Source organism: Dendrobates tinctorius, unplaced genomic scaffold (assembly GCF_039654945.1).
Source record: "Dendrobates tinctorius isolate UK_male_01 unplaced genomic scaffold, ASM3965494v1 ptg000177l, whole genome shotgun sequence".
NCBI lineage: Eukaryota > Metazoa > Chordata > Amphibia > Anura > Dendrobatidae > Dendrobates > Dendrobates tinctorius.
In genome coordinates this window covers 1,043,203-1,064,194 of record NW_027361844.1, presented here as the reverse complement: position 1 = coordinate 1,064,194, position 20,992 = coordinate 1,043,203, and the positions used below count along the sequence as shown (strand labels likewise).

Sequence of the window (20,992 nt, the reverse complement as noted above, 5' to 3'; positions counted from 1 at the left end):
TGGAAAAGGAACACCGGAGGCAGGACTGGAGCAGGATGGAACAGGAACACCAAAGGCAGGAGACGGAGGAAACAGGAACACTGGAGCAGGACTGAGAATAGCTGTTAGCGAACACGGAAGACAGGCTGCGAGGCTGCTGCAGGAAACACTGAGGACTGCAGAGAGCACAGGAGGAAGCAGGGCCCAGTGTGCAAGGTAACACAACGATCAGGCGCCTCCCTTGGGGGGGGGGGAGCTGCCTGATATAGCCCCGTCTGGTCTGCCATTGGTCCGAAGGTGCTTCCGGGTCAGGACACAGCCGAAGCACAAGAAGCAGCAGGAAGGAGCGGCCTATGGCGCATGTGCATTGCATGCAGGGATGACGTCGGCTGCGAGCCCGTCAGGGGTGACCGCCGTGGCCGTCGGGTGGAGAGAGGCTGCGGCGTGGGAGCGGAGGCCGGGTGAGTATGACGGAGCGGTGTAACACTGCCTCTTTAGTGCATTCCCTGGTGTTTTGTGGCACTTTGGTGTCACCTATGACTCCACTCTCTGTTTTCAGTATTTATTTTTGGTGTTTTGTGGAACAACATTTATTGAGCCCAGTTTTCTTTTTTTGATTATTCTGTATACAGAGCCAGGTGAGGCAGGGAAGCTTTCTCACAACCTGCTGCATTGACACATCGTTGGAATCAAGGTCTCTGCCCCATCACCCTGCTGCTGTCAGATGAGTTAGGATACCCTGTTGGCAGGGCCCCTGTGCAATACATGCAGCCCTCATTATTTTCGCCTCGTTACACACGTGTTCCTCTATGGTTTTTGCATTATACTTCGAAACGCGTCAAATAAAAACCAGACGTCTAATTAATTTCCTGAAATTAGCGTCTTCCACAAACAGCTGTGAACAAGGCCACTAATCCTCCCTGCTTTCACACACGGTCACTCCCTCCCACATGCACAGTGTCAGTGTCCATTTTAGGACATGATCATATATCAAAATCAAACATCAGAAATACTCTGTCTGATACCTGATTCTCATACCTGATGTCTGATACCATCAGTTATCAGGTATCAGACATCAGGTATCGCCACCACACTGACACCACAGCCAGCCACCCCCTTCTAGCACGTGACTGGACACATGACCCGGAACTTTCTCTGTACTATCCTTAGGACGATGCTCAGCCCGCCTATCACGTGACTGAACACGTGACATAGGGGAAGGTCCTTTAGCCTTGGACGTGGCCTTTCAGTTCCTCAGTAACCATAGTAACTGCAGCCCCATGCGCACGTTACGTACAGCGCTCCGCTCCCCGTCTGCTGGTGCACGCTGCGGCCGGAGTGATCAGCATGTGTGCGGGGGTGAGCGCCATGCACGATCCTCACTCCTTGTTTAGACTCCCGTGTGTGCAGGGAACTGAGCCTGCGAAGTGCAACGATGTGCTGGTGTGTCCGCCCCGGGGCAGAGCGCAGCGGCCGCACCACGTCATCTATTTCCCGGGAGACGTGCAGGCAAGTGATGTGTGTAGGCTGAGGCCGGGAGTGCGCGCCTGACCGCAGGGTCTCCTCATAGTACAGCGGCCGCTGCTCCAACAGGGGGACCAGTCACTGTGCGGTACCGACATACTGCACAGAAGAGCCAGAGATCAGCACAGCACCTCCTAGTGACGCAGGCAGAGGAGGCGGTCAGTCAGTATGACCTAGTGACACAGGGAGCAGAGGCGATCAGTATGACCTAGTGACGCAGGCAGCGGAGGCGGTCAGTCAGTATGACCTAGTGACGCAGGCAGCGGAGGCGATCAGTATGACCTAGTGACGCAGGCAGCGGAGGCGGTCAGTCAGTATGACCTAGTGACGCAGGCAGCGGAGGCGATCAGTCAGTATGACCTAGTGACGCAGGCAGCGGAGGCGATCAGTCAGTATGACCTAGTGACGCAGGCAGCGGAGGCGATCAGTCAGTATGACCTAGTGACGCAGGCAGCGGAGGCGATCAGTCAGTATGACCTAGTGACGCAGGCAGCGGAGGCGATCAGTCAGTATGACCTAGTGACGCAGGCAGCGGAGGCGATCAGTCAGTATGACCTAGTGACGCAGGCAGCGGAGGCGATCAGTCAGTATGACCTAGTGACGCAGGCAGCGGAGGCGATCAGTCAGTATGACCTAGTGACGCAGGGAGCAGAGGCGATCAGTATGACCTAGTGACGCAGGCAGCGGAGGCGGTCAGTCAGTATGACCTAGTGACGCAGGGTGCAGAGGCGGTCAGTCAGTATGACCTAGTGACGCAGGCAGCGGAGGCGATCAGTATGACCTAGTGACGCAGGCAGCGGAGGGGGTCAGTCCGTATGACCTAGTGATGCAGGGTGCAGAGGCGGTCAGTCAGTATGACCTAGTGACGCAGGCAGCGGAGGCGGTCAGTCCGTATGACCTAGTGACGCAGGGAGCAGAGGCGGTTAGTCCGTATGACCTAGTGATGCAGGGAGCAGAGGCGGTCAGTCCGTATGACCTAGTGACGCAGGGAGCAGAGGCGGTCAGTCCGTATGACCTAGTGACGCAGGCAGAGGAGGCGGTCAGTCAGTATGACCTAGTGACGCAGGGAGCGGAGGCGGTCAGTCCGTATGACTTAGTGACGCAGGCAGCGGAGGCGGTCAGTCCGTATGACCTAGTGACGCAGGCAGCGGAGGCGGTCAGTCCGTATGACCTAATGACGGAGGCGGTCACTCAGTATGACCTAGTGACGCAGGGAGCGGAGGCGGTCAGTCCGTATGACTTAGTGACGCAGGCAGAGGAGGCGGTCAGTCAGTATGACCTAGTGACGCAGGCAGCGGAGGCGGTCAGTATGACCTAGTGACACAGGGAGCAGAGGCGGTCAGTCCGTATGACCTAGTGACGCAGGGAGCAGAGGCGGTCAGTCCGTATGACCTAGTGACGCAGGGAGCAGAGGCGGTCAGTCCGTATGACCTAGTGACGCAGGGAGCAGAGGCGGTCAGTCCGTATGACCTAGTGACGCAGGCAGAGGAGGTGGTCAGTCAGTATGACCTAGTGACGCAGGCAGAGGAGGAGGTCAGTCCGTATGACTTAGTGACGCAGGCAGCGGAGGCGGTCAGTCCGTATGACCTAGTGACGCAGGCAGCGGAGGCGGTCAATCAGTATGACCTAGTGACGCAGGGAGCAGAGGCGGTCAGTCCGTATGACCTAGTGACGCAGGCAGAGGAGGCGGTCAGTCAGTATGACCTAGTGACGCAGGGAGCGGAGGCGGTCAGTCCGTATGACTTAGTGACGCAGGCAGCGGAGGCGGTCAGTCCGTATGACCTAGTGACGCCGACAGCGGAGGCGGTCAGTCCGTATGACCTAATGATGGAGGCGGTCAGTCCGTATGACCTAGTGACGCAGGCAGCGGAGGCGGTCAGTCGGTATGACCTTGTGACGCAGGCAGCGGAGGCGGTCAGTCGGTATGACCTAGTGACGCAGGCAGCGGAGGCGGTCAGTCAGTATGACCTAGTGACGCAGGGAGCAGAGGCGGTCAGTCCATATGACCTAGTTACGCAGGCAGCGGAGGCGGTCAGTCAGTATGACCTAGTGATGCAGGGAGCTGAGGCGGTCAGTCAGTATGACCTAGTGACGCAGGCAGAGGAGGCGGTCAGTCAGTAGTATGACCTAGTGATGCAGGCAGCGGAGGCGGTCAGTCAGTATGACCTAGTGACGCAGGCAGAGGAGGCGGTCAGTCAGTAGTATGACCTAGTGATGCAGGCAGCGGAGGCGGTCAGTCAGTATGACCTAGTGACGCAGGCAGCGGAGGCGGTCAGTCAGTATGACCTAGTGACGCAGGGAGCGGAGGCAGTCAGTCCATATGACCTAGTGACGCAGGCAGCGGAGGCAGTCAGTCCATATGACTTAGTGACGCAGGGAGCGGAGGCGGTCAGTCCATATGACCTAGTGACGCAGGCAGTGGAGGCGGTCGGTCCGTATGACTTAGTGACGCAGGGAGCGGAGGTGGTCAGTGTGGCCGCCTCCTAGTGACGCAGGGAGCGGAGGTGGTCGGTCAGTGTGGCCGCCTCCTAGTGACGTAGGGAGCGGAGGTGGTCGGTCATTGTGGCCGCCTCCTAGTGACGCAGGGAGCGGAGGTGGTCGGTCAGTGTGGCCGCCTCCTAGTGACGCAGGGAGCGGAGGTGGTCGGTCAGTGTGACCGCCTCCTAGTGACGCAGGGAGCGGAGGTGGTCGGTCAGTGTGACCGCCTCCTAGTGACGCAGGGAGCGGAGGTGGTCGGTCAGTGTGACCGCCTCCTAGTGACGCAGGGAGCGGAGGTGGTCGGTCAGTGTGACCGCCTCCTAGTGACGCAGGGAGCGGAGGTGGTCGGTCAGTGTGACCGCCTCCTAGTGACGCAGGGAGCGGAGGTGGTCGGTCAGTGTGACCGCCTCCTAGTGACGCAGGGAGCGGAGGTGGTCGGTCAGTGTGGCCGCCTCCTAGTGACGCAGGGAGCGGAGGTGGTCGGTCAGTGTGGCCGCCTCCTAGTGACGCAGGGAGCGGAGGTGGTCGGTCAGTGTGGCCGCCTCCTAGTGACGCAGGGAGCGGAGGTGGTCGGTCAGTGTGGCCGCCTCCTAGTGACGCAGGGAGCGGAGGTGGTCGGTCAGTGTGGCCGCCTCCTAGTGACGCAGGGAGCGGAGGTGGTCGGTCAGTGTGGCCGCCTCCTAGTGACGCAGGGAGCGGAGGCGGTCAGTGTGTCCGTCTCATAGTGACGCAGGGAGCGGAGGCGATCAGTCAGTGTGGCCGCGTCCTAGTGACACATTAATTGTTGGCAGGCGGCTCCATCCTCCAGCATAGTTCTGTAAATAAGTGCTAATGCAGATGTCCGAGCACGGAACACAAAGTACAGATTGGCTGTTGGCCTCCTGATCTCAACTCCCTATAATGTTATGGGGCCGTCGCGCTTGGGTCTGGACACCACAGTTAGTCTGTACAATGTGCTCCGTGCTCGGACCGTGCTGCACGGACATCTGCATGAGCCCTTAAAGTTGTTGTCCCCAGACTAGAGTGGGTGTCGCTGTCTAGCTCCAAAAAACAATGCCGAGTGTCCCAGCATTGGACTCTTTCATTTGTAGTTTATGGGAGTTGTGTTCATGCCTTAAATGTGAACATGGGATTTAAAGGTGCCCCTCAAGTGGTCCCCAAACACTAAAATTCTAAATTTACCAAACCTGTCCTTGGGTCCATGGCAGCCTCCTTCCACTGCTGCTCAGGTGTGTGTGTGTTTTGGCTGCAGCAGTGACAGTGCACATCATTGCTGTAGCTAATGGCTGAGCTTGGTGGCTGTACTCAGGTAGATGGCAGGAGCTGCTGACCTCAGAGATTGAAAGCGCTTCACTGTGCCAATGTGATGTCACTGATGCAGACTGAAGCAACAGCACCAAGGAGGGTGGGGATCTGCTGTGTTATTTTAGGTATTTTACTGCGTTCGTGGTCCACTTTCCTGAAAGCAGACAATCCCTTTAACGTGCATGTGTAATGCACTGGTTCCTGTGTTTCTATAGAGACAGACTTTTAACTGCTGGAAAATCAAGTTACTGAAGGTGGTTGTGCCTGTATGACCACCATCATCCCTATTATAAGTCTTTCTCTGCCTCACTGCTCTCCACATGGTACTTGGCTGACTAGGAAAGAGATTTAGGACTTTATCACCATATCACTGTGATATTTTCTCATTTGTGTTACAGCCAAATTCAGAGTAAACTGCTGCTCTTGGGACCCGAATGAACAACCTGATGTATGGGTCAGAATACTCTCAGTCCGTCTGGAAAATTATGGCCATAACACAGATGATAAAGTAAAATAGCAATATGATTGTCAAAAGAAGCATCTTCAGATGAGAAATGCGTATCACTGGAGCTACAGTGGGGCAAAAAAGTATTTAGTCAGTCAGCAATAGTGCAAGTTCCACCACTTAAAAAGATGAGAGGCGTCTGTAATTTACATCATAGGTAGACCTCAACTATGGGAGACAAACTGAGAAAAAAAAATCCAGAAAATCAAATTGTCTGGTTTTTTTTTTTTTCATTTTATTTGCATATTATGGTGGAAAATAAGTATTTGGTCAGAAACAAGCAATCAAGATTTCTGGCTCTCACAGACCTGTAACTTCTTCTTTAAGAGTCTCCTCTTTCCTCCACTCATTACCTGTAGTAATGGCACCTGTTTAACCTTGTTATCAGTATAAAAAGACACCTGTGCACACCCTCAAACAGTCTGACTCCAAACTCCACTATGGTGAAGACCAAAGAGCTGTCAAAGGACACCAGAAACAAAATTGTAGCCCTGCACCAGGCTGGGAAGACTGAATCTGCAATAGCCAACCAGCTTGGAGTGAAGAAATCAACTGTGGGAGCAATAATTAGAAAATGGAAGACATACAAGACCACTGATAATCTCCCTCGATCTGGTGCTCCACGCAAAATCCCACCCCGTGGGGTCAGAATGATCACAAGAACGGTGAGCAAAAATCCCAGAACCACGCGGGGGGACCTAGTGAATGAACTGCAGAGAGCTGGGACCAATGTAACAAGGCCTACCATAAGTAACACACTACGCCACCATGGACTCAGATCCTGCAGTGTCAGACGTGTCCCACTGCTTAAGCCTGTACATGTCCGGGCCCGTCTGAAGTTTGCTAGAGAGCATTTGGATGATCCAGAGGAGTTTTGGGAGAATGTCCTATGGTCTGATGAAACCAAACTGGAACTGTTTGGTAGAAACACAACTTGTCGTGTTTGGAGGAAAAAGAATACTGAGTTGCATCCATCAAACACCATACCTACTGTAAAGCATGGTGGTGGAAACATCATGCTTTGGGGCTGTTTCTCTGCAAAGGGGCCAGGACGACTGATCCGGGTACATGAAAGAATGAATGGGGCCATGTATCGTGAGATTTTGAGTGCAAACCTCTTCCATCAGCAAGGGCATTGATGATGAAACGTGGCTGGGTCTTTAAACATGACAATGATCCAAAGCACACCGCCAGGGCAACGAAGGAGTGGCTTCGTAAGAAGTATTTCAAGGTCCTGGAGTGGCCTAGCCAGTCTCCAGATCTCAACCCTATAGAAAACCTTTGGAGGGAGTTGAAAGTCCGTGTTGCCAAGCGAAAAGCCAAAAACATCACTGCTCTAGAGGAGATCTGCATGGAGGAATGGGCCAACATACCAACAACAGTGTGTGGCAACCTTGTGAAGACTTGCAGAAAACGTTTGACCTCTGTCATTGCCAACAAAGGATATATCACAAAGTATTGAGATGAAATTTTGTTTCTGACCAAATACTTATTTTCCACCATAATATGCAAATAAAATGAAAAAAAACAGACAATGTGATTTTCTGGATTTTTTTTTCTCAGTTTGTCTCCCATAGTTGAGGTCTACCTATGATGTAAATTACAGACGCCTCTCATCTTTTTAAGTGGTGGAACTTGCACTATTGCTGACTGACTAAATACTTTTTTGCCCCACTGTATATCTTATCCTATCTTTTCCCACAGCAATGTTGTGTTGGGTACAGAATATGGCAATAAGTAATTTTACAAACTTGGATGCAATAGTATAGAAACCATCCTTAGAGTTGCTGACATGGAGCTTTTTCTGTACCAACCTGTGTATTAGGAAACCTCCCAAGTCTTTACAGCTTTTTTTCTGACCCTTATTTGTATTTGCTTTACACTTACAGAATTATCGGGACACTATGGCAAAGCATTCAGAGAATTTTCGTTGGAAGTGCTGGAGCCTGGAAGATATTTCCGCCATCCTTTCTGAAAGGTTCCCTGCCAGCTACATCTGGATAGTAAAGCCATCTCGCATGCATCTGCACAAATTCAGCTGCTACGACAACTTTGTGTCCAGTAATATGTTTGGAGCTCCAAAGCACAGTACAGACCTGGGGGCATTTAGGCAGCTTTATACATTGCTCGTCAATGCTTTCACGATGGCTCAAAATGCATTTCTCTCTGAAAGTAATAAGTATATCATTAACACGGACTACAGTCATTCCGGATATTCCACCAACGGATGCAATTCAGAAGAAGGAGACATCAAGGACCCTGCAGTTTACCTTGGTCAACCATCTGTAAAGGGCTCCCTGTCATTCACTGTGATTGGTTTCAGCAAAGGCTGCGTCGTATTGAATCAACTTCTTCATGAGCTACAAGAAGCCAAAAAAGATAATGAGATCAATTCTTTTCTTGCCAACATTGAATCTATGTATTGGCTGGATGGAGGGCATTCTGGAGGCAGCAACACATGGGTTACCTGCCCAGACATTTTAAAAGTATTTGCTCACACGGGGATCGCAGTCCACACTCACGTCACTCCATATCAAGTCAGTGACTCCATGCGTTCCTGGATTGGGGAAGAACATAGGAAGTTTACAGAACTTCTCAAAGGTTATAATGTCATGGTTGATAATCACTTACATTTTGCATATGAGACTCCTTCACTGGATAATCATTTCCGTGTCCATGAAGTTTTTTGAAAGTATTTAGATGCAGAGGATACAGTGTATAACGTGATCTCAATTCTTTGTGTTTCTTTTGGTCTGCCCATCACATGAAGCGGTCCTCATTCTATGCACACAATAAGCCAGGTCTGTGTGCGGCATGTCCCATTAGTGGCTCTAATTCCTTTACTACCGAACTAAACATTGCCAAGGTTTTCGGCAAGGAAGGCACCCTGCAGTCTTAATTACCAAAATGTATTGTTTGGGCTACATATAACTTGATTACATAGTATAAATACTGGTTATTCATGTTGGTATCATGTCCTTATAGAATGTCAGCTTACCAGTGGTAATGTTAATAAATGCATGTTAAGGCTTGCAGGAAACTTCCTAAATATGCTTTTATTCTCAATCTCTGAGATTGATGCTTTATATTATGCATAACACAATGGTCATACATTAATCTGAAAGTGCATACCTGGGAAAAGTCCCCTATGTTTAATATAACACATTCACCAAAGGCCAAAATGTGTTCTGTTTGGTTTTCCTCTTGCCAGTACACATCTATATACCATTTCTGTAGTGGTCTAGGAAAGTGGAACAGACCGGTTGCTTCTTATGTAGCTATATGTTTGTATGTACGGTATCTTTCTGCAATGGCGTCCGATGGTGGACAGATGCCTAGAAATACATCCAGATTGTGGCTACTGTTTGGTGCAAACACTGGACAGAGGCCATATATGCTATGTACACTAAGGCTACATTCACACATCGCTTCATTACTATGGAGAAACAAAACATTTTTTTTATCCATTTTAGTTGCTTTTTTTTTTTTTTTTCCTTCATGTAGCCTGTCTGAAACCCATTTTTAAAACTGATGTGGATAAGGCTATATGAAACTCTGTGGCAGTTTGTCTTCCGAGATAAAAAAAAACGGACCGGGCCATGTGATGTAGCCTTACACTTTTGCATTACTAAGTCACATATACAGCACTTTGATAATTTGCCTGTTTATTGGTATCAATCCCTTTATGAGCAGGAGGGAATGATGTGCACTGATCAATAGTGTATTACAAGCGTGTAAAATTGTGGTTCTGCCTTCTATGGATGAAGTATTGACTTCATCCAGGCTACCTAATACTGACTTCATATTCTTGTTAAATGTCAGTGCCATCGTTTATATTCCTACCTTAATGAACTGCCAAAACCTGTCTATGTGGCAGCCCCAACAGTGCCTGTACAATGGCCCAGTATGACCTGTACGTCCGCACTGACCACACAGTATTACCTTGTCCAGTCACAGGCTCTTGCATGTGTTTTCCTATCCATTCATGCATCTACAATAAAATATGTAAAAAATCTATATAGTCATGGCTTATTATCTTGAGCCAACCTCTATAACAGAGTAATGTCAGTCTGTTATTTCTTTATATGGCAAGAATGGCCTCTGCACATCTCTATCAGCACAGATCACACCCGGCTTCGTCATTCGCAGCACACCTACAGGCATTTGCTATAAGCATCTTGCCATATATACGCAGGGCTGGCAGGACATTGGTGTCCTGGAAGACTTTCTGCTTCCTGACAATTTGTAGTATACAAAGTAACAGGACTGTATAACCTTCCATCATAATTACTGAAAGATCACCAAACTGGGGCTGCCCTTTTATTTAATAAGTATGGGCCGCACCAGACTGGTGATTTTATTAAATATCGTGTATTCACAAAACCCTTTAGAACAGTCCCCACTCTCTTCTGAAAGGGGCTAACTTTGTATCAAAAGTTTAGTTTCAATTTCTGGGTAGGGGGATCCCAGAGCCTTGTACAGCCCCTTGCAGTGAAAGCGTGAGATCTCACTCTTTGTACTACCAGCGTGCTACCACACACTTTGAGGATGTTACATCATTACAACGGTTACCATTCAGTAACATCTTAGTAAAGAAAGCAGAAGCTCTTGTGTAATGAAAAGAACGGGATTACACTTTCATTGTGAGAGTTTGGGGGTCCCCTCCACTGTATGCCTGGATCCCACAAGCTCTAGCAAAAGTTGGCTCTTTTTGTGGGACATTAGGGACCCTTTAGAAGATTTTTTTAATACACATTTGGGGGTGACCTCTGTTTTATTAAATACAAAGGCAGTCTCAAATTGGCAGTAGGTGCTTATTGAGGCAGCAGTGTTGGCAATGGAGGCAACGTTTTTGATATTTTTCCACTTGAACTGCTTCACAGCTTGCTGTCACCCTTTTATCATACAGAGTGGAGATGTATTGTAGTCTGTAATGGTTAAACATGGTACCAGAACTACCAAACAGAACGTAAGAGGATTTCTTAATATATTTATAGTGTAACTGTCATTCCATTAAACTTTCCAGAAGTTTTCATTAGTTGATGCTGAGATACTCGCTAAACCAAAGGGGCAGAATCGTTCAGCGGTGTAAGGATCCATATAGGGTATATGGGTCTGTACCCTGCACACTCCGTTCTCAGATGATCGTCAGAACAAAGGTGATGACATCCAAAGGGATACAACGCTCCAGGGATGCCCCCCATCCCTTTTCCATTGTTTTAGAGATTGATTGGGGGTCTCAGCACTTGGATTTTACCTATCACAACTATTGACATGTCACTGATATAAGAGGGAGTTTCTTGGAATTATATGTGCCCTGTGCTTTTTAGCTGTCCTGTAATATCACAGGCACCTGCAACGTTGAACATGCTGTCTAATCTGCAGGCACCACCTTTTTAGGATCAGTAAGCCTACTATAGTAGTTTTTGGAGTCCAGTGACTGATTTTACTGACTTGCAGCACCCATCCACTAGACTCCTGGACTTAAGATTAGCAACATATTAGGTATATTGTTTTGTATGGAAAAAAAATTTACTATATCAATTGTCAGTTCCTTCTATAAAAAATAAATAATCCAGCTTCAGAGAATAAATCTAATGTACCATAAAATCTGGAGATTCAAAGGTGACTTACTGCCACTGTAAGGTGTAGTAGATACAAACTGACTTATTACTTTCCTGGATCGCTTATCACTCTCACTCAAATAGTCTTTGCATCCTTGTCGAAGGCGACTGTCCAGTTATAGATCCTTGATGCCCCACACTGATACTCCAAATACGACATGCATCATCAAAGATGTATTAAACATTTAAAAGCAGGGTTGTGGAGTTGGTGTCCATTTTGGTGGAGTCTGAGTTTGTATAAAATGGACTGACTCCTAAAATATATAACAAATTGGGTTCAATAGTACAATGCAAGATGTGCTGAATATTTGTTCATAAGAATTTGGAAACGTTATGAAATGTCCCATAAATGTCCTGTTCCTGATTTAAGGATCTGGGCTTTTAGTGGAGATGAATCTGTGCTTCACTTTATGCACATGCTCAGTAGTGACCAGTGCTGTGGGTTCGGTCATGGAGTCGGAGGTTTGGCTTACCGACTCCACAGTCCTGTTTTAAAAGTCCTTGTAAAGTATTCCAGGGAGTAAGGACATCCCCTTTCTCAGAAATATTCTCTCTAAGCACGGGATTAATTTCCTTTTATCTTACCCCTACCAAGCAGCTTTTAGAACTGGGTCTTTACCAGTGATCCCCAGTGTGGATGTTCCTTGAACAGACTGTGTCGGATTGCTTGGAAGGTAACCTGTCCCGTATGTGTAATGGTCTATGTCCAATGATCTTGAACATCTTCCTTATACCAGATGAGTCTAATTTTTACCCCTTTGGATTATCACTACAGTCACTTTGCGAGCAACGTTTCAATTTCTGAATTTTTCTTCGTTTCCTTTTCTGTTGTGCAGGTCACAATGCATTTTCATTGTGACAGTTTCCATTTGTTATAGGAAGAGATGTTAAGATTTCTTTTAGTTTGAGAGACTCCTCATCTATGCAAAAATACAAATGCGTTTATTTTATTATAGAACTTTTTTTATATTACCTGGTTGTTATCGACAAGTTAGAATGCTGTAGAAATGAATGCAACAAATGTGCAACCCATGCTGTAGTGTCCGCTAAATGTTACTTTCAGCACTGAATCATTTTCCTGTTAATTTACTGCATTCCAGTCTGTATGTAATCTGTTGTACAAATGTCTGAATCCACGAACTGCTGTAATGAGACCCTGCTTGTTCAGGAATCAGTTGAAAATGAGTTTGTCAATATGTTAAAGAAAATTTGTTCTGTTTTTGTCTTTTCTGTACTGACTAACTATGCTAGATGAATAAAAAATTTCACAGAACTCTTAATTGAGGATTGGTATTTTAATTTAATGTAGCTACTTTTACATTGAGGTAAAATAATAAGGCAGTATATCAGTGATCCAAAAAGACTGCTCAGCGCTCAATCCTGCAATCATTGGCATTCAGCTCCTGCATTTCACACAGCATTATACAAACCTATAGTCTATTGTATCAGTAGTACACCATTCTTATCCCTGCAGACCCATAGCCTATTGTCAGTACACCACTCTTGTCCATACAGACCCATAGTCTATTGTGTCAGTACACCGCTCTTGTCCATAGTCTATTGTGTCAGTACACGGCTCTTGTCCATACAGACCCACAGTCTATTGTGTCATTACACCGCTCTTGTCTGTGCAGACCCATAGTTTATTGTCAGTACATTGCCCTTATCTGTGCAGACCCATATAGTCTATTGTCAGTGTCAGCATAGTGCTCTTATCTGTGCACTCATGGAGGAAATAAGTGCTACCAAAAAGTCTATTGAGTAATCGAGGGGAGTGGTGTCTTGGGACCTGGACCTCACTGATCTGTACCATATTTAAAGGCATAACGTAAAAAAAAAAAAGTCCTTAGTTACTTACCGGTAACGGAATTTTTCAGAACTCATAACAGCAGCACGAGAGATGGGATCCTCCTACCAAGCACATTAAACCTACAAGCTGAAAAGGGCGGCACCTCTCTCCGGCATAAAATGGATTACAGAGCATGAGAGGACCTCCAATGGTTATTAGAACAACAGTATAACCAACACCACATAACACTTACAAGTGTGAAACTATAAGAACTTTTATGAAAGGCAGTGCTCATCCACACATGACGGGAGGGAATATAAGGGTGCTGTCACTGGTTCTGAAAAATGCTGTTACCGCTAAATAACTAAGGACTTTATTTGATCACCCATGACAGCACCAGAAGAGAATTACAGAGACTGAAACAAATCTAGGGAGGGACTACAGCCTGAAGCACCCTTCTCCCAAAGGTGAGATCAGCAGTAGCACCCATATCTAATTTATAGTGTCTATAGTATGTAGACGGCGGGGATCAGGTAGCAGCGTTATAGATCTCTACAGACAGCTGCCTTCTCCGCCCAGGAGGTTACTACAGTCCAAGTGTAATGCGCTTTTAAACCTTCTGGCACTTCCATGCCGCTTGATGAGTAGGCTAAAGAAATGGCCTAACTAATTACCTAATCCATCTCACAATAGTAGGTTTTGAGGCTCGATATTTGTTTCTAGAGCCCTGGAAGGATACAAAGACAGACCTATTCTTTCTATACTCTTTGGCGGCTGCTGAAAGGTACCTAACTACACATCTCCTAACGTTTAATGTATGCAACTTCGCCTCGTTCTTTGGGTTGGGACAAAAGGAAGGAAGGATGACTCGTATTCTATGAAACCAACTCATCACTTTAGGAAGATAGGCTGGATCTGGTTTAAAGATCACCTTATCATGTAGTATCTGAGTAAATGGCAGGGCTATAGAAAGGGCCTGGGTATCACTAAAGGCCCTTTTACATTTAGCGATGCACCAGCGATCCGACCCGGTCAGGATCGCTGGTGCATCGCTAAATGATCGCTAGTGAGCTGTCACACAGGCAGACCTCACAGCGATACAGCAGCGACGCAGCGCACGATACTGACCTTTCACACACAGCGATCCTGGCGTTCTCCCGCCCACCTCCACGCGTCGCTCTTCATCACAGCAGGAAGCTGACGACAAGAAATGGAGCCGGACATTCTCGCGCGATCAGCGATGGACAGCGGGGGAGCTGGTCGGCGGTAAGTATCACACATAGCGATATCGCTATAACGTCACAAAATCGGTGACGATATAGCGATATCGCTATGTGTAAAACCCCCTTAACTCTCCTGGCTTAATTTAACGGGAATCTGTCACCTGGTTTTGGCGGGCTATTTAAATGAGGTCTGGTGGGCGGTGTTTCAGATCCTTGGCCACCGTCCGCAGTTTTTTCATGAATAGGAGTAGGTGTCCGACATCTTTCGCTCGTGAACTAAGCATTCTTGGCTCGCACATGCGTAGTATGCCCCGGAAGTATTTTGCTGTATTCCCGGGCCTAGCTAACTGGTACATGCGCAGTAAGGCTAGTTTCACACTAGCGTTTTGGAGCGCAGCGACTGCCTGCGCACGGCCGCCGCTAAGCCCCGCCCCCTGCCGCGCCCCCGCCAGTAGCTCCGCCTACTGGCGCATGACGCTGCATGCGCCCTGCGTCCCCTATCTATCACAGGGGGCGCAGGCCGTGCGCAGTATGCGTTTGGCGGCGCATGCGCCTTTTTGACGGTGCGCCGACGCAACCAAACTGCAGCAGGTTGCGTTTGGCGCAGGTCGGCGCACCGTCAAAAGGACGCATGCGCCGCCAAACGCATACTGCGCACGGCCTGCGCCCCCTGTGATAAAGATAGGGGACGCAGGGCGCATGCAGCGTCATGCGCCGGTGGGCGGCGCTACCGGCGGGGAGCGGCAGGGGGCGGGGCCTAGCGGCGGCCGTGCGCAGGCCGTCGCTGCGCTCCAAAACGCTAGTGTGAAACTAGCCAAAGGCTTTTCGGCTTTGCCCGCAGTTGGGCAAAGCATACTGCGCTAGCCAAGAATGCTTAGCGCACGCACGAATGATGGCGGACACCTACTCCTATTCATGAAAAAACTGCGGACGGCGGCCAAGGATGGGGAGGCGGCAAAGATCCGAAACACCGTCCATCTGACCGGACAGACCTCATTTAAATAGCTTGCCAAAACCAGGTGACAGATTCCCTTTAATGCTACCAGCAGGGCTGTTTTGACGGAAAGAATCTTAAATGCCATGGCACCAGTTTTATCTTTAAAATGGGTCTAGATCTTAAAGAGGTTTGAATGAATCTCGACACCCAATAATTACTCACTAAGTCGCAACTGTATAGGGCCCCAAGAGTTGATACTTGTATCTTTAGGGTGCTTGTAGACAACCCTAATTCAAGGCCCCTCTGAAGAAACTCCAAAATCTTTAGTTTTGGTGCCCCCTCTTCTACCTTAGCACTTGAGAAGGATAAGAACTTTTTCCAAGTTCTAGCATATATTCGAGTTTTGACTGGTTTCCAACTCTGAAGCAGGGTAGATATGACATTGGAGGAAAAACCTCTCTTTTGTAACAGTGAACTTTCAAGTTCCACGCCGTCAAGTGGAGGCCGGTTACTTTTGGATGAAATATCGGCTCTTGAACAAGGTGGTTCAGGATTTTCAGTTTAGCCCATGGATCTGACACTGAAATTCTTCTCAGGCATAAGAACCAAGGTCTCTTGGGCCAAAAGGGGCAACCAAGATGACCCTGACCTTGTTTTCCCTGATTTTCCTTACAACCAGGGAATTCAGTGAAACGGGAGGGAAGGCGTACGCCAGACTGAAAATCCAGGGAATCAGGAGAGCGTCTACATCCAAGGGTTTTTCTCTGCAGTTCAGGGAACAGGTAGATCAGTCTAATGGCAAATAGATCCACCACCGGGAGGCCCCACATCCTGACTATATCGGGGAAGACTTCTCGATCCATTTCCCATGTTTCAGAGGACTGCGGCTCAGAAAATCCACCTTGTTATTTTCTTTACCTCTTATATAAAGGGCTGTCAAGGAAGATACTTCTCCGCTATCTGAAACAGATGATCTGTTAGGGTGCTGTTACACCTAGCGACTCACCAGCGATCCCGACCAGCGATATGACGCGGTCAGGATCGCTGGTGAATCGCTGGGTGGTGGCTAGTGAGCTGCCACTCAGGCAGATCTCACCAGCGACATCGCATGGGACGGGGATCGCTACTTACCTGTCGGACGCGGCGATCCTGCGTCCTCCCGCCCGGCTCCACGCGTTGCTCGTCTCCACAGCAGGAAGCGCCGCAGGAAGTGGCTGACGAGGAATGGTCCAGGAGCTTCTCGCGCGATCAGCGATAACCAGCGGGGGAGCCGGTCGGAGGTAAGTATCACATGCAGCGATATCGCTAGTAATATCGCTGTAACGTCACAAAATCGGTGACTTTACAGCGATATTGCTAGCGATATCGCAGTGTGTAACGGGGGCTTAACTCTCATCAGTGTTTTTAACAGAGTTCCCCCTGGCAGTTTACATAGGCCACAGATACTCGATTGTCCGAGAAAATATTGACACTCAGGCCATGTAGGGATAGAAGGAACCTGCTAACTGCTTGTTCTATAGCCAGCAACTCTTTAACATTGCAAGAGAAACTTTTCTCAGTCTTAGTCCAGATTAGGCTGGTTTCACACTTGCGTTTTTTTGCGCTGTTTTTTAGCGCAAAAAAACGCATGCGTTTTTTCCCCCTATCTTTTACATGGGTGCGTATACACAAGCAATGCGTTTTTTTACAGCAAAACACCCATTATAGTCTATGGGTGCGTATACGTGAACATTGTAATGCGCACATATGTGCAAAAAAACGCACCAAAACCCACAAAAAAAACCCACACAAACGCATGATGCTTTTTTTCATGCGTTTGAGTGCGCAAAAAACGCACCGCAAAAAAACGCAAGTGTGAAAGTAGCCTTACCTGGATCACCTCCCCACCCAGATATGCTCCCCCATCCTGAGGGACTCGCATCCATGGTGACTGAGTGATGTTCATTCACGCTCCCCTGGCTGGACCCGCCTTCCTGCACTTCCATAGTACTCACAGTGATTCAGGTGATCACCTGTCGCGTCACTACGCCTCCCGACGTCATTGGGCACGCCTACAGCTGACACCACATGATGCACCCGCCTCTTCAAGGAGCGCAGCACTTCTAGTACCAGCCCATGTAACTGCGGGGAGGGATACAGGATGCGACGAGCAGTCATACCCACCCTACCATTGCATACACGTGCCAGGCCCCACGAGTGCATCGTGGAGCCTCCAGGAGCTACGCGCTGGCCGAGTCACAGAAGGGATCCCTGCCTAGCTGGCCAGCTGGTGCAAGATTAAATCCTTTGCCCATCTTCAACAGGTAAATCTGTCACAGGTTCCCCCATCAAGGACAGGAAACCCACTGATGCGGGAGAGAGGTGCTGCTTTTTTAGCCTGTAGGTTTCCAGTCTTTGGTGGGTGGATCCCCTCTCTCATGGTGCTGTCATGGGTGATTGAATAAATTTAAATGATACATACCCATTAAAGTATACATTGAAATCTACATATAATGGGCCCCATTTATCAAACCTGTCTAACTGAAAATCTTGTCCATAGGAACCTAAGTTTCTCTTTTTAGATAGTTTTGATTAATGTGCCCAACCATGTTTTGATATGCATCATTTAGGTGATTTGTTGTTTATTTCTTCCGAAAGCAGCATACTTCAAATATGGTGTATTTAGTAGCTTTTTGCTCCAAAGTCTGTTTTAGGTTTTTCTTCTATGATTAAAAACTCGTGATGGTAATTGCAACGTGTTCTGAAGCATTTTTTGTAGCTTTTTTCACATTACCAATCCTGTAATCATCATAATTTGCAATGAAAAATCCATGAAAACAGTTTAAGCAGATATAGAAAAAATTAATAACAGCTATTACATGTGATAAAAACACATTACATTTTAAAAGAAAAAATCTGGTGTTTAATTCGTTTTAAATTCCAGAAAATAGGACTGTATCAAAAGTCTTTGGACAAAGCTGAGAATGTATTAATAAGAAATGAGATATTTAAATTAAGTATTTAAATGGGTTATTTCAGGACTTTTGGGGATTTATTCTTATGGGGCTAAGAATTTACAGGCAGGTAGTCCCTAATCAACAGGCAGTTCTGTGGCTTCAATTTGACATCACGTCAACAGGGCAACTGTTCCTCTTCCGGTTTGCTCTGTTGAAGGAGCGTCACTTCTGACGTCTTGCTGATCCACAGTCTACGCGTTTCAGTGTGTAGCTTGAATAATACGTGCTTTAAACATCCATTAGCCCTCTGCATCCGTACTGTTACACACTTAACATTATGGCTGGTCCATACAATCAGGGCAACTGTTACCACCCACCTTTCGTGTCTCCCCTTTTTTTTCCTCATAGATTGTAAGCTTGCAAGCAGGGCCCTCATTCCTCTTGGCATCTGTTATGATCTATGTGATTATTGTTATGCTGTAATGTCTATTGTCTGTACAAGTCCCCTCTGAAATGTAAAGCGCTGCGGAATATGTCAGCGCTATAGAAATAAAATGTATTATTATTATACGTGCATGCGTGTAACATGCTGATGCATTTGTGGATGTAGAAAAAAAGTAAGCCAACTGAGATTCAATGCTACTATACAGGAAAACACTGTAATTAGTGTAAAAATACCCAAAGAAAGTTGAATGCCAAAAGCCACCTTTTCACACTTTTGCCACTTTGAAAGTTTCTTTATGGCTATTGTTATAAATTTACTATCCTTTTCAAGAGAATAGAGCAGCAGAAAATTGTTGGGGTTGTAAAAGGGGGGATTCAACTTCTACAGTCTGTAAGAAATGTTATTCATAGTTGGTACTGTAGGCTTTATCCTGTATCCGCACTACCATTTTCCTGGCATAAAAATCTTTGTATTCTTCAGGCAATACATCAAGTGTCTTTAGTGCGCGATCCAAAATCTGCACTGCTCTTGAGGCAGCTGTGGGGTCCTTGTTACCGTACGTATCTGTTTGATCGTAGCAGTCAGATGGCAGATGCCTCCAAAAGACATTTACTCCAACTCCAAACTCCTCAGCAACCGTATTGTGAAACCAGAGGGCTAGACCAATAAGAATAAGTAAGATTATTTTCATACATATTATAGGGAAAGTTACTACCACATAAAAAGACATGCTCATGGCTATAATTTAAAGAAAAATTATGTTATAGAAACATGGGAGAAAATAAACTATATTTATATAAAGCAGTGGAGTCAATGAAGCAAAGCTATCTAAGGAGTCTATGTATTCATAAGCCCAGCCTATCCTAGTGCTCCTAAGGTTGCGTTATAGCGGCCTGTCTATATTAAGAGAAAAAATGCTATTGTACTAAAAGCTAAACAATATAAACATATAAAGAGATTAAAAAAAAATGTAATACTGAATGTAAAGAATTATTCCCATCTTCATAAATGGATATTATTGGATGGGGCATGTAAATCCAAGCAATTTTGCAATTTACTGCTTATTAATATTTCAAGAGTGGCTGAAAAATTTAATAACACTTTTCCTTTAGTTTTGCAACTTGGAGACTGCAACCGTTACTAGGCAGCACAACATGAGCAGTGTGTCATGATCTGACAGTTTTAAATTGGACAGAGTGAATTTTTTTTACTTTGTCAAGTGCAAAGTGTGACGTGATTGCCCCCGGTGGCCATTGGAATTATCACACGTGGTGTCTTTCATTCTAAGTTGCCCGGTGGTGGGGAGTGGTATCGCACCTTAGTGGTAGGTTTAATTTGTAATTACAAATCAGGTGTGAGGCTCTATAAATGAGTCTCAGGGTATTCAATCACGGTTGGTGATAGTTGTTCATTTGCAACCAACTTTGGTGGTGGAAGGAGCTGGAGAGATTGCTCAGCTCAGTCTGAGTCCTGGTGTGGAAGGAGTCACAGAAGGGAGTTCTTTGCAGCGCTGACTGAACTTGGTGGCAGCTATTCAGGAGGAAGGCTGCAGTCGGTTGCTGGACTCTGTGCTGGAGCATTTGCACAGAGAGAGCTAAGTTTTCTATTTCCCCTGTTTGTGACTTTCCTTATGTGTGATCTAGTGCAGTGGTGGGATTAGTTTCCGCACCGGCCAATGCCCTAGCGAGGGACTAGGTTCAGGGCGAGTCAGGGCATAAGGTTCGCGTGCGGCGACAGGTGCGGAGCCTGTATAGGGAACGTAAGGAGTGTAGGGACGCTGCCTCAGGGGAGCTCAGGAGGTCTCCACGTCCCTATTTCCTATTACAGGGCCCACCACTGTAATTGTTCCTGTGTTTCCCCTTATTATTTAAATTCGCCAGCTGGAGGCGCTGTATCCAGTTTTACGTGTACTTTTTAAATTCGCCAGCTGGAGGCGGTGTGTCCGGCTGCACGTCCCGGTATTATTTAAATTCGCCCCGCTGGAGGCGCTGTATCCAGGGTCACGTGTGTCATAAATTCGCCTTGCTGGAGGCGCTGTGTCCAGTCACACGTTGACCATTACACAGTGATTCCAAGCTTTTTTCAATTGAGCTTGTAAGCACTGTTTTGAGACTGGCCAGAAATGCACTGATACTGTCAGCTTCAGCACAGTGCTTACATGTTAGCCAGCAGCAGGCAACGAGCTGTATACAAAAGAACAGTATTAGGGTATGTGCATACATTGCAGATTGCCGTGCGGAATTTTCT

At 47.2% G+C, this 20,992-nt stretch overlaps 2 protein-coding genes across 5 annotated transcripts in view; one reads left to right on the top strand and one right to left on the bottom strand.

Annotated features, from left to right (window-relative positions):
- The first annotated feature begins 299 nt into the window (after nt 1–299).
- Nucleotides 300–12,695, top strand: CUNH2orf69 (chromosome unknown C2orf69 homolog). Of its 3 annotated transcripts, none has more exons than XM_073551446.1 (2): nt 300–440; nt 7,681–12,695. In XM_073551446.1, the coding sequence occupies exon 2, from the start codon at nt 7,696–7,698 to the stop codon at nt 8,479–8,481; it is 786 nt and encodes a 261-aa protein (XP_073407547.1). In that variant the 5' UTR covers nt 300–440; nt 7,681–7,695; the 3' UTR covers nt 8,482–12,695. The 3 variants fall into 3 exon arrangements, with proteins under 3 accessions (XP_073407547.1, XP_073407545.1, XP_073407546.1); XM_073551444.1 differs by lacking the exon at nt 300–440 and adding an exon at nt 1,205–1,488; XM_073551445.1 differs by lacking the exon at nt 300–440 and adding an exon at nt 1,227–1,338.
- A 5,548-nt stretch (nt 12,696–18,243) lies between these two features.
- Nucleotides 18,244–20,992, bottom strand: part of TYW5 (tRNA-yW synthesizing protein 5) — a 39,141-nt gene continuing 36,392 nt past the window's right edge. For both annotated transcript variants that reach the window (XM_073551442.1, XM_073551443.1), the window contains exon 9: nt 18,244–19,402. In XM_073551442.1, coding sequence (XP_073407543.1) covers nt 19,146–19,402 — 257 coding nt within the window. In that variant the 3' untranslated portion in view covers nt 18,244–19,145. The remainder of the gene's footprint in view (nt 19,403–20,992) is intronic.